This window comes from Elaeis guineensis, chromosome 5, assembly GCF_000442705.2.
Source record: "Elaeis guineensis isolate ETL-2024a chromosome 5, EG11, whole genome shotgun sequence".
Classification (NCBI taxonomy): domain Eukaryota; kingdom Viridiplantae; phylum Streptophyta; class Magnoliopsida; order Arecales; family Arecaceae; genus Elaeis; species Elaeis guineensis.
In genome coordinates, this window is record NC_025997.2 from 113,597,495 (window position 1) to 113,610,378 (window position 12,884).

The window sequence follows — 12,884 nt, forward strand, 5'->3', positions numbered from 1 at the left end:
TCGTCCGCCGCCTTCCGGAATCTCCCTTTGTACTCTTTCACTTGCCGGCGCCAGCTGGCCCGCTGCACATCGTGGCTCATCTCGGCGTCTTGAAGCTGCTTCTGGAGGTCGGAGACCTTCTGCGACCACTTCTGTTCATCATCAACCCGTGCCAGGAGCCGGGATGAGTTTCCTTCCAGCTGGCCGATCTTCCTCTTCGCAGCTGATAGCTCCGCCTTAAGGGCGCTGATCCTGGCCTCTTGAGCCCAAGTTCGGTCGCTGGCACTCTTCTTACATTCCTCGAGCTCCTTTGTGAAGTTCGCCTTCCTCCGGCTGTAATCCATGATTGCCTTCACTTGGAGACTCCTAAAGTGGGCGGCCTCAGCGGCGGCTTCGGAATGGCATTCTCTCGACTTGCGGAGCTCGCCTTCCGACTTCTTCAACTTCTTCGTCAGGTGGAGGACCTCCTTTTTCAGCCGCTGGATAGTTGATTTCAGCGGGATCCCCAGGGGCAAGGGGAGTGCTTCAGCAGGGCACTGCCATCGGAAGGTGCAAGCGTCAAAGATCGACTCATTACAAGAAGAAAGGCAGAAAGGAGGAAGAGGGGGAAGGAGAGGCCATCCACAACAAAAAATTCAGCTTTATTGATTGAATAATTTTGAAGACAAACAGAAAGGAAATATGGCGATAAAATAAGGGCACAGGATCGGAGGTCTCAGACCTCAGGGGCAGGGGGTGGAGAACTCGGTGCGGGGGGTGCGACTGCGGTGGCGGCGGACGAGGGGCCGGCCTCGTCTTCAGACTCCTCAAGAAAGCCGAGATCGAGGTCGGGGTATCTGCTGGCCACCTTCTCTTGGCAGAGCTCGAACCCCTTAGTGAATGCCTCCTGGCTGAACTGGACGTTCAGTTCCCTCATCTCTGCGGAAGCCTTGAACTCCTCCACCGCAAGGGCCCTGGCCTTCGAGACCAGAATCGGAGTTTGCTCGACCAAATGGGCGACCTCGGCCTCCGCCTTCCTCGCCGACTCCTCCAAGATTCGTCTCTCCTCTTCCCGGGCTTGTCTCTCCTCTTCCCGGGCTTGCCTCTCTCTCTCCAGGGCCTCCTGGAGGGCGGCTACTTCGGCCATCTTCGCTTGGAGGCGAGCAACCTCGGTCTGGCGGCGTTCCTCCGCCTGAAGGAGGTCCCTTCTCATGCGGCTCGTCGCCTCGACATAGGCGAAGAGCTGGTGCCCAATCTGCAAGGGCGGATAGAGAATTACAACAAAGGCCGAGTGATCGTGCAGATAAACATCCGCTTACCTCGAGGAAGGACCCCAAAGAGTCCCAAGCCCGCTGCTCAGGATCGGCGCGGTCGATCCTCTCCACGACATCGGACAGGATGCAGCCATCGAGCAGCCGCCTGATCAGGTCCTTGTCGTTGAAGGGGTTCTCCGATCCCCCCTCGGAGCAGACGGACTCGTCTGCAGCAGCTCGGTGGCTGCTCGCCCTGCGAGCCACCGATTTCCTCCTCCTCCCCACGACGGGCGCCTCCGTGGGGCGAACCCCCGGAGCGGGAGCCCCAGTCGGCGGGCTCCTCGAGGAAGCCCGGGGGGCCGCTGGCTCGGCATCTGAAGGAATGTCGATGGCCGGGGCCGCCTGGACGGGCGCAGCCAAGCTCGTCTCCTCCGCCCTGGCCCTCTTCGTCGATCCGGAGGCCGTCGCGCCCTTCCTCTTCTGAGCTCTCATTCCCTTGACGAGCATCCGCGTTGCTTCGGCGTCCATTGCTAAAAAAAAAATAAAAAAAAAAAAAGAAAAAAAAAAGAAGAGAGAAAGAAAGAGAAAGAAAAGAGCGGGAAGGAAAAAGTAAAGAGAAGAAGAAGAGGAAGGCAAGAAAAGAAAGGATAAATACTCGCTGGATCCTGAGGGCTCAGGCCGATGTTGAAAAGAAGCTGCTCCCTCAGCAAATTAGGAAGGGAAGGAGCGGGATAAGTTAGGAGCTTCTGGGCGGCCTGAAGGTCATCCTCCCCCAGGCTGGGAGCCCGACGGATGGAATCCCTCAGAGACCCCCAAGGGGGCAGGCCCAGTTCCAGGGTCGGGCAGTAGACAAAGAGAAATTTTCCCTTCCAATTGTGAATCGAAGAAGGGGCGCCCTTCAGCAACCCCTTCTTGCCAAACTGGGGGGAGAAGTACCACCAGTCCTTCGTCGAAGGATGGCGCTTGAAGGTATAAAAATGCCTGAACAAGGAGAGGGACGGCTGGACCTCGGCTATGTGGCAGAGAGAGAGAAACCCTATCAAAAACCTAAAGGAATTCGGGGCCACGGAGGCGAGAGAAATGTCCAAGAAGCGGAAGAAGGCAGCAACAAAGACAGGAAGCGGAAGCCGGAGTCCGGCACGGAACGCTTCCTGATACAAACAGAAGCGACCGGGAGGAGGAGCGCTGGCCCGGTCAGAGGGGCCAGGTAGCTCCAGGTCGTACTCCGGAGGAACCCCATACCGAATCCTTATCAGAAGGAGTTCATCCGAAGTCGACGAGCATGGAATTGCGCTCGGTGCGAAAATCGGGCGAGGCCCAGCCCCGGACGCGGGTTCGTCCGCAGAGACAGGGACCTGGGGGTTTGAAGCAGAAGAACTCTCGGAACTGCCGGGAGCAGAAGAGTCAGAGGATATTTTGAGCAGTTTCGGAGGGAGAGCCTAAAGGACCCTAAAAAGACAGACCGAAAGGGGAACGAGACGCCGAAGGCTAACTCGGAGGGAGGCACAAAAGTAATGAAGAGAGGAGAAGCCCCTAGGCGGTGAGAAGAAGGTTGGCATTAACCTATATTGCTCTGAGGGACCTGGGGAACAAGAAACGGGAGGCGCCTACGGCTCGAGAAGACGTTCACTAGAGCAGGCTCTCGAAGAGAAGACAGACACCAGCAAAAACTCAGGAATGGAGTAGGACGCCTGAAGGGGGGAGGACGGGTTTAAATAGACCCTGGGATCCGGCGCCATAATGATCGCGAATCCCCCTGGCCAGTCCGCATCCGACACGTGTCCCACTCCCCCTGGCAGACGGCTAAAAACGGCTGACGGTTGGCAGGATCATAATTGCGCCGTACCTAGACCAGTGTACCTGCGGAATTTTTGAAGCGTCCCCTCGTACCGCTCCAATTCGAAAAGACTCCGGCACGCGCTCATTTAATGCCAAAATATCTGGAGACGGCAGTGTGCAGGATTCGAAGGGACGGTTCCGGCTGTACCCATCTCTCTCTCTGTGTACTTCCTTCGCTTGAAATTCAAACTCGGAAGTAGGGGGACTGGTGTTGGGTATAAAATACCCACAGCCGAAATCCTCGACGGAATCGGCAACGGAGCAGCTCCGCCCGGACTCCTACGGGAGCCGGGCTCCGCCTCCGACATCAACTGCAGCACAGCTCCGCCCGGACTCCTACGGGAGCCAGGCTCCGCTCTCAGTATCAACTGCTGGTAAGCTCCGTCCGGACTCCTACGGGAGTCGGACTTCACCTCTAACTTTGATTGCAGAGGACTCCGCCCGGACTCCTACGGGAGCCGGGCTCCGCCCCCGACATCGACTACAGAGCAGCTCCGCCCGGACTCCTACGGGAGCCGGGCTCCGCCTCCGACATCAACTGCAGAGCGGCTCCACCCGGACTCCTACGGGAGTCGGGCCCCGCCTCCGACATCGACTGCAGCACAGCTCCGCCCGGACTCCTACGGGAGCCAGGCTCCGCTCTCAGTATCAACTGCTGGTAAGCTCCGTCCGGACTCCTACGGGAGCCGGACTTCACCTCTAACTTTGATTGCAGAGGACTCCGCCCGGACTCCTACGGGAGCCGGGCTCCGCCCCCGACATCGACTACAGAGCAGCTCCGCCCGGACTCCTATGGGAGCCGGGCTTCGCCTCCAACATCAACTGCAGAACGGCTCCGCCCGGACTCCTACGGGAGCCGGGCTCCGCCTCCGACATCAACTGCAGAGCGGCTCCGCCCGAACTCCTACGGGAGCCGGGCTCCGCCTCCGACATCGACTGCGGCACAGCTCCGCCCGGACTCCTACGGGAGCTAGGCTCCGCTCTCAGTATCAACTGCTGGTAAGCTCCGTTCGGACTCCTACGGAAGCCGGACTTCACCTCTAACTTTGATTGCAGAGGACTCCGCCCGGACTCCTACGGGAGCCGGGCTCCGCCCCCGACATCGACTACAGAGCAGCTCCGCCCGGACTCCTACGGGAGTCGGGCTCCGTCTCCGACATCTACTGCAGAGCGGCTCCGCCCGGACTCCTACGGGAGCCGGGCTCCGCCTCCGACATCGACTGCAGCGTAGCTCCGCCCGAACTCCTACGGGAGCCAGGCTCCGCTCTCAGTATCAACTGCTGGTAAGCTCCGTCCGGACTCCTACGGGAGTCGGACTTCACCTCTAACTTTGATTGCAGAGGACTCCGCCCGGACTCCTACGGGAGCCGGGCTCCGCCCCCGACATCGACTACAGAGCAGCTCCGCCCGGACTCCTACGGGAGCCGGGCTCCGCCTCCGACATCAACTGCAGAACGGCTCCGCCCGGACTCCTACGGGAGCCGGGCTTCGCCTCCGACATCGACTGCAGCACAGCTCCGCCCGGACTCCTACGGGAGCCAGTCTCCGCTCTCAGTATCAACTGCTGGTAAGCTCCGTCCGGACTCCTACGGGAGCCGGACTTCACCTCTAACTTTGATTGCAGAGGACTCCGCCCGGACTCCTACGGGAGCCGGGCTCCGCCCGGACTCCTACGGGAGCCGGGCTCCGCCCCCGACATCGACTACAGAGCAGCTCCGCCCGGACTCCTACGGGAGCCGGGCTCCGCCTCCGACATCAACTGCAGAACGGCTCCGCCCGGACTCCTACGGGAGCCGGGCTCCGCCTCCGACATCAGCTGCAGCACAGCTCCGTCCGGACTCCTACGGGAGCCGGGCTCCGCCTCCGACATCCCCTGCAGCATAGCTCCGCCCGGACCCCTACGGGAGCCGGGCTCCGCCTCCGACATCCCCTGCAGCACGGCTCCGCCCGGGCTCCCACGGAGGTCAGACTCCGCCCACGACCCCAGCCGCCAGGGGGACCTCTCCCGGACCTCTACAGAGGTCGGGCTCCGACCGTCGCCGAGCTTCAATCAACAGATCCGCGCCCCCTGGCAGGCCACCGAAACGGCCACGACCCTGCTCCACTTCCTGTGACGGATTCCGCGCGGCTCCATCATTCCCTGACAAGCCGCAGTAACCATCGCCGCCCTGCCCCACTTCCTGTGGCGGATCCCGCACAGCTTCACTACCCCCTGGCAGGCCACGATAACGGCCACGAACCTGCTCCACCTCCTGCGATGGATACCGGGCGATTCTCCCATCCGCTGGCAAGTCACGACAACGGGCGCTGCTCCACTCCCTGCAACTGATTCCACGTGGCGAGCTGCGGTGATGGCCACGATTTCGCTCCACTACCTCTCGCAATAAATTCCCCTGACCAAGGGCGGCCCACTACCAGACGGTTACAGGTGTCACCATCAATCCGTTGCCCCCTCCGTCTATAAAAGGGGGACTCAGATACGTTATTCTCTAAGCTCATTTTTTATCTCAAAATTCTGCTAAATTCTCCGTTCGAGCACTCCATTCTTGTTGAGACAGAGAACTGACTTGAGCGTCGGAGGATCTTGCCGGAGCAACCCCACCTCCGGTTTAGACTTCCTTTGCAGGTCCCGGCGGCGACCGCGGCTTCCCCGACTCCAGCTTCTCCGATGCAAGCAGATTTTTGCACCAACAGGTAGGCTTGAAAAGGTGTCAAATGAAAGCATAGTGATTTGATCAAACGACTGTCATAGGCCCATCAAAATGTCACTTAGAGCTCAAATACTATATCTTCTCCTAGTAATCCAACTTGCATTGAAAACTAACGAAGACCACTGACCGTGCACGTGAGCAGACCATATGCTTTTCTCAAGGGAATATAAGATCACATCGAAATTCAGATTTTTTTCCATCATTATTTTTTATAAAAATTAAATTTATTAAATTAATTTTGGATAAATACATCCATAAAAAGTAAAAAAATAAAACATCGGATATTTTAAAAGAAATATCTATCATAATCATCTACAAAATATATCTAATATGATCAACTATATATGTTGCCATCCGATTTGCAGCATCGTTAGTTTTTCTATAAATATATATTACTTTGTAAGGTCATGGAGTTACTTCCATTTTCTAACAATCTTATTATAGAGGATAAGTGCAGACATCTGAGGATAGTAAATCAAATAGTTTTCTTCAAGATTGCGTTTGGTGCATCGTTAGACAATTTTGAAAGGTAATCTACATTGCCTTCAAAATAGATTGTCATAATTAAATTATCAGTAATATTGATTACTGTGTTTGATACATATAGATAATATTGCAGTAAAATTATTGAAAATCTTGATTGATATATTTGGTATCACAATCAGATTATCGGTAATATGAAATCAAATTCTTAAAACACCCCTTTAATCTTATAATAATAATAATAATATAATATAATATATTATTATATATAATAATATTTATATAATTATTATAATATAATATATTTTAATATAGTATATTATAATATTACATTATGATATTATAATAAACTATTATAATATAATATAATATTTTATTTTATTTTAATAATATAATAATAAAATATATAATAATATGATATTATATATTATGTTATATTAATAAAAGATATTCTTATAATGTATTATAATATTAATATATTAACATATTACAATATATTATAATATAATAGTATAACAATATAGTTAATATATTGTTATATAGAATAATATTTATATAATATACATTACAATATATATCAATATATAATATTATATGATAATATAATAATACATTAATATAATATAATATACTATATTATTATATATAATATTATTATATCATATGCTATATTAAATTAATATAAGATATTAATATAATATAATATATATTATTATAATATATAATAATAATATAATAATATATAGTAACATAATATTAATGATATTTATATAATTAATATAAGATAATATATTTTAATATAAAATATTATAATATTATATTATAATATTATAATAAATTATTATAATATAATATAATATATTATTTTAATATAATATATTAATATAATATATTATACTATATTATTATATATAATAAAATTATATTATATATTATGTTATATTAATAAAAGATATTATTATGATATATTATAATATTCATATATTAATATATTACAATATATTATAATATAATAATGGAACAATATAATTAATATATTGTTATATAGAATAATATTTATATAATATATATTATAATATATTAATATAATATATAATAATATATGATTATATAATAATAAATTATTATAATATAATAAAATATACTATATTATTATATATAATAATATTATATTATATATTATATTATTTTAATATAAGATATTAATATAATATAATATATATTATTACAATATATTATAATAATAATCAAATAATATATAGTAATATAATATTGTAATAATATAATAATGATGTAATATAATATAATATAATATAATACAATATAATTTATTGTTATATATAATAGGAATCATATAATATATATTATAATATATTATCATATACGATATTATTATAACATAATATAATTACTATTAAAATATAATAATAATATAATAAATAGTATATTATATTATAATATATTATGTCATATTATTATATATAATAAGGGGAGGGTGAGAGCCGTCGAAGAAGGGGGTGGAGAGATGGATTTTGTATGATTTTTTTTTTGAAAGATAATTTTGCCTAAAATTTTTTTACAACATTGCAAAATAAGTGGTAATCTGGATAGCCACCTCTTTTTAAGGCAATTCGGATTATTTCATGAGAGATAATTTGGATTGTCAAGATAATTTAAATTATCATCTAAAAAATATATTAAATATAATAATTTAATAAATTTATATTAAATTATTAATAATTTGAATAAATTGTCAGCTACCAAATGTTACTCAAGAGTAACGTGATAAATTTTCAAAATTTTTGTTGCACATGGTGTATCTTGCCAATGTAGTATATAATTCTTTGACCGTAGGAATTATATTATCAAACAATTTAACATTTTCTGCTGCTCTCGTGTCACTCAGAGGCAACCTCGTTCGACGCGCGCTGTGCAGATCATCTTAGTGGGACCCACCTGATGGATTCTTCCTATATGTTGACTTTCCACGTCAGATCAGGTGTTTAAAATTTAAAAAGAAAAGCCTCGATCCGAAGCGACAACAATATCCATCCCAGACGCTTCCAAATTTATAGAGAGAGCTCCCGCATTGAAGGAATCACTACCGTCCGTCCGAAGCTTCCCCAGATCATTTTCACGTCTACGGGGACTTCCGTTTAATTGCCTTCTATTTTTACTATTTATTTTCTCGTCTTAATGCTTGCCTTTTCTATTACCTCGCAGTAAAAAATACTCCCGCCATGGTCCCAAAATCCCCTCCTTGGGAACCCGTCGAAAGAAACCCTAATCCCCCCTTCCTCATTTTCCGTCCCCATTCTGCCTAGGGTTTTGGAGTTCCGATCTCCAATGGTTGACGAGACCCCCTTGCGGAGGTCTCCGCGGGCCTTCAAACCCCTCAGACCCTGCTTACATTCCGGCCGCAGAGGCTCTGATCGCAACGCAGCCTCCACCGTTCGGGCCGCCAATCCCTCGCCGAGGATCCTTGGGTCCTCGAAATCCGGCGTGGATTCTTTCCGGAGCAATGTGGGTTCCTTGGATCCGGTGGAAGCCGCCAGCGATGGTTTGAGGCGGTCGCCGAGGTTGTTTAGTTCCCCGGGTCGCTCCTCCGGTTCCACTGCGAGCAATGGGAGTCCAAAGGGCCCATTTTTAGCTCGGTGGGTGGTCGATAATGGCGGTATGAGGCGGTCTCCGAGGACCTCCGAAACTGAGGGTACAAGATCGAATGGTGTAGCAGGCAATGGTGCTTGCAAGGCTCCTGCTGCTAATGGAGTGATGGTCGGGATTGGCGTTTCGAGGCACTCCCCTCTATCGGTGGGTGAAGATGGGAAATCGTCCAAAACAAAAGATGCTCTGAAGTCTAAAAGGCTTGAGAATGGGAAATCCCCAGAGCAAAATGGTTCGCCACCAACTAAAAAGCTGAAAGTCTGGTCAGACAATGTCTTGGTGCCTCCTAAAATGACAAGAGCGTCTTCTGCCTCGAAGAATGTTAACGAGATCTGCTTCTTTGTCGGGGCCCCTGTGCCGGAGGAGGAGGCAAGGCGGAGGTGGCCTCACCACTATGTAGAGAAAGTAAGTATGCTACATTGCAACGAGAGCTTGTCAAAGATCATGTCTTGACGTCTTTTTTATGATTTTTCGAGAGCAGACTGTATTGTCTCTAGAACTTGTCTAAGATTAGATCTTGGTACCTTTTTCGCAATTTCTTGACCTAGAATGCGGTTTGTATTACTTTTTTATCTGTCTTTGATCACTCAAACTAACTTACTTATGGTGAGTGTAAAAGCTTACTCTTTTATTAGGCAGAATATTTTTTTGATCCAAATAATTTCCATCACAGGAGCAAAATTTAATTTTCAGAAATCCCCAGATATTTCAGTTTGGGGCTCCTGACTGCCCCAACCATGGATAATTCCATTTCCAAGGTGCGTTTGGTTCAGAGCTGAAAGGCATTGTGTGGAAGCAACATGGGCAAATTCATGTGTTGTCATAATCCTAATGGAAGTTGGCATTCCTTCTCCTTTATGTCCATAGAAGCAGAATTTGATGGGTCATTCACACCAACAAGGTTTTACCTTGCTGTGACAGCCTACTGCTTTCCCTTGATTAACCTTATAAAGGTGTTGTACTGGTCAGCTACCATCATCTTATGTGATGCTAGCAACCTTAATAGGACTATTCTCTGCTCTGTTGAATAAAGCAGTGATGATCTTATAATGTTTGCGATAAATGGATTCTAGTGGCACTTTTTGGTAGTCTAATGGTTTGGGCTTCAGTCTTTGTTCCTCTCTTTCTCTCCAAAAGGTTCAATCTAGATTTTTGTCGACTCATTTCTGCCACTTTCTTTTGGACTGGATTAATTGCAAATATATAATGTGGGTCATCCAGGTCTAGACTCACCTCTTTACACTGACATAAAACCTAACCTTCGAGTTATGAGTTAACTTTTTCTTCAAATTCTAGGCCTGTGTTTGTTATATTTGGGAAACTTGTCGGTTTTCTTGGGGCTTGAATTCCTTCTCTCTACACCAAGGGTCATGAAACTTCTAGCCAAGGCTTTACATTCTGGACCATACCAGTCCGTTCTAAGTGCACATACCATATTGTACCAGTAGGGGCTCGATACGAAACAAAACAAATACACAGTATGGTGTTAGCACCTTTACGATGTATTGGTATGATGATATTACATTACCCTGCCATAACATGCCGGTAAGGTACTGGCATGGAGCTTCCTATTGATACATAATGGAATGCTTCTGGCTCCCTCTGGTGTTGTCGTGTCTCGAGGAGTTTCCCCATCGAGAGTTGTATGAGCACCATGATGAATCCCTGTGACTTCATCATGTTGCATGATGACCATCCACTTCTATAAAACAGGAAGTCACAATTTTGCTTCTTTCTTTCCCCTAAAGTTATGCTTTTAAAGCTTTCAGAAATACAAAACTAATTTTTCTTAATTTTTACACTTCTTAATGTAAACTAATTGCTAGAACTTCTCTTAAGAAAATGATTTCAAGTTTTACTATCATTACTTGGATAATCTTTTGTTTGACTCATGACATCATGTCTTGATCTTGAAGGGTAAAAGAAGCAAGTGTCAGAGCAGAAATGGAAAGTAAGCAACCATGAATAAACTTTTTTTTTTCTTTTTTCTTTTTTGACAGCTTCTGTGTATCTTTTATTCTTTTAATGTATGGTTTTTTATCTTATGGTTTAGCACTGAGGATGAAGATGAAATCATCCTAGATGTTAAATGCCATTACTTGCAAGCTAGTATATGTGGGTGTATTCTTGATATCGGGGATTGCACATATGTGAAGGTGAGCCATTTTGTAAGACATCACAAGAATTAATTGATTGCCTCATTTATCATTTATTATTTTACTAATGGTACAATATGATATATTTTTTTTACAAATACAGCAGTGCACCTTCCTGATGTGAATTGCTTCCTTTATCTTAAAGGTGTTCTCCATCATGTTTTATAGATTGAAAATCAGAAAAAATGGACTCAATTAGTATATTTGGCAACCTAGAACATTATGGCACGATAAAAGTTTGATCTTCCTTGATTTTACTAAACCAGTGCTGTCTGGCCAACATTGTACATGCAATTGTTTGTTGGTTATTGCACCAGTGCAATAAGATACTGACTACGGTAAGTTAGGGTGTTCTATATTATGACGAGAGTGCTATCATAGAAGCCAATATATGGACCAAGGAATATATTTAATTTGACCAGTTGCTGGGTCTATAAGAAGTTTAAACTGTTTCCAAACAGGACGTTGTCTTTTTTATCCAAAGAATCTGAGGTTTTTTATCAATCATTCATCATTCATATCTTTAAGCCACATCTTTAAAAAAAAAAAAAAAACTGGAAATAATGAAGCATAGGAATTTTGTTTTATGGTGTGATCACTTGAATTATGGTGAAAATAGTTTTGATCATCATGTGTCATTACATCTAAATACAGTGCTTCTGATATAATAAAACTGATATGTTTTTTAAGGAATAATAAAGCTGCATGCTGTTAATGTCATACAGGGTGAAAAGCGAAAGCCAAATTATGTTGGCAGGATCTTGGAGTTCTTTGAAACAATAAGAGGGGAATACTACTTCACAGTACAGTGGTTTTTCAGAGCTGAAGACACTGTGAGTTTCTTATTACTTTTGATGTTTAATTTTCAAATTCAAGTATCTTCTACTTGATTGTGGTGCTTGTACATAACACAAACATACCCTCAACAAGAAGTTCAGAAATTGATATTTTTAGTGATCCACCATGATTTTTACTTTTGCTCATCTTAGATTATGAAAGCGCAAGGGGCATCCCATGACAAGAAGAGGCTGTTCTATTCTGATTTAAAGAATGACAATCCGCTAGACTGCATTGTGTCCAAAGTCGGAGTTTCGCAAGTTCCACCCTGTGTATGCATCAATTCTACTTTTTCTTATGTTGTCAACTCAGATAAATCTTTTTGCTATCTTGCTTACTTTAATTCTATTTTTTTACTATTGTTTTGTGTTTCATGATTCATAAATTTTAGTTGATAAAGTTGGACTTATTTGGTCTGTACAATTAATGCAGGTAGACTTCAAGTCTAGACCTATTCCGTCATGCTACTTTTATTATGATATGAAATACTCCGTGGATTATTCTACATTCTATACTATGGAAAATGGTAAGTCATTTTGCTTGATCAAATTAATGCCTGAAATTTATAATAGCTGTTGAAATGATTTAGATGTGTGTGGTTAACCACCCATCCTACTATAAATAAAACAAGTGAGCATTAATTTTTTATGCTTCTCTTTGCCAACTTTTCTTTGCCATCAACTACTACTAAGGAGTAGATCCTGTGTCAAAACAAGCTTTCTGTGTGCTTCTCTTAGAAGTTAGGCATCATATTATTTCATCACAAGTGAATACCTTGTTTCTTATTTATGATATTGACAATAAGCTCTATCCATATATCTATGCCTGTAGTTCACTGAACCATATGTCATGGTACCTTTTGTGTTACAAATAAATATGTTATTTATGAACTTATTTTTAATTATTATGAAATGAAGATTTATAGTAGAGCAGGTTTGTCATGCTAAAATTGGACCCCATGTCAGTCGGTCAATGGTACGGTT

At 44.4% G+C, this 12,884-nt stretch overlaps 1 protein-coding gene across 4 annotated transcripts in view; it reads left to right on the plus strand.

Annotated features, from left to right (window-relative positions):
* The first annotated feature begins 8,327 nt into the window (after positions 1–8,327).
* LOC105034775 (DNA (cytosine-5)-methyltransferase CMT2) overlaps positions 8,328–12,884 on the plus strand; it is a 35,718-nt gene continuing 31,161 nt past the window's right edge. For 2 of the 4 annotated variants that reach the window (XM_010910051.4, XM_073258105.1), the window contains exons 1-6: positions 8,331–9,313; positions 10,825–10,859; positions 10,962–11,064; positions 11,790–11,897; positions 12,054–12,173; positions 12,334–12,427. In XM_010910051.4, the coding sequence (XP_010908353.1) occupies positions 8,591–9,313; positions 10,825–10,859; positions 10,962–11,064; positions 11,790–11,897; positions 12,054–12,173; positions 12,334–12,427 (1,183 nt within the window). In that variant the 5' untranslated portion in view covers positions 8,331–8,590. Of the gene's footprint in view, positions 9,314–10,824; positions 10,860–10,961; positions 11,065–11,789; positions 11,898–12,053; positions 12,174–12,333; positions 12,428–12,884 lie in introns of all 4 variants that reach the window. The other 2 variants (XM_073258106.1, XM_019847091.3) reach the window with 2 other exon arrangements.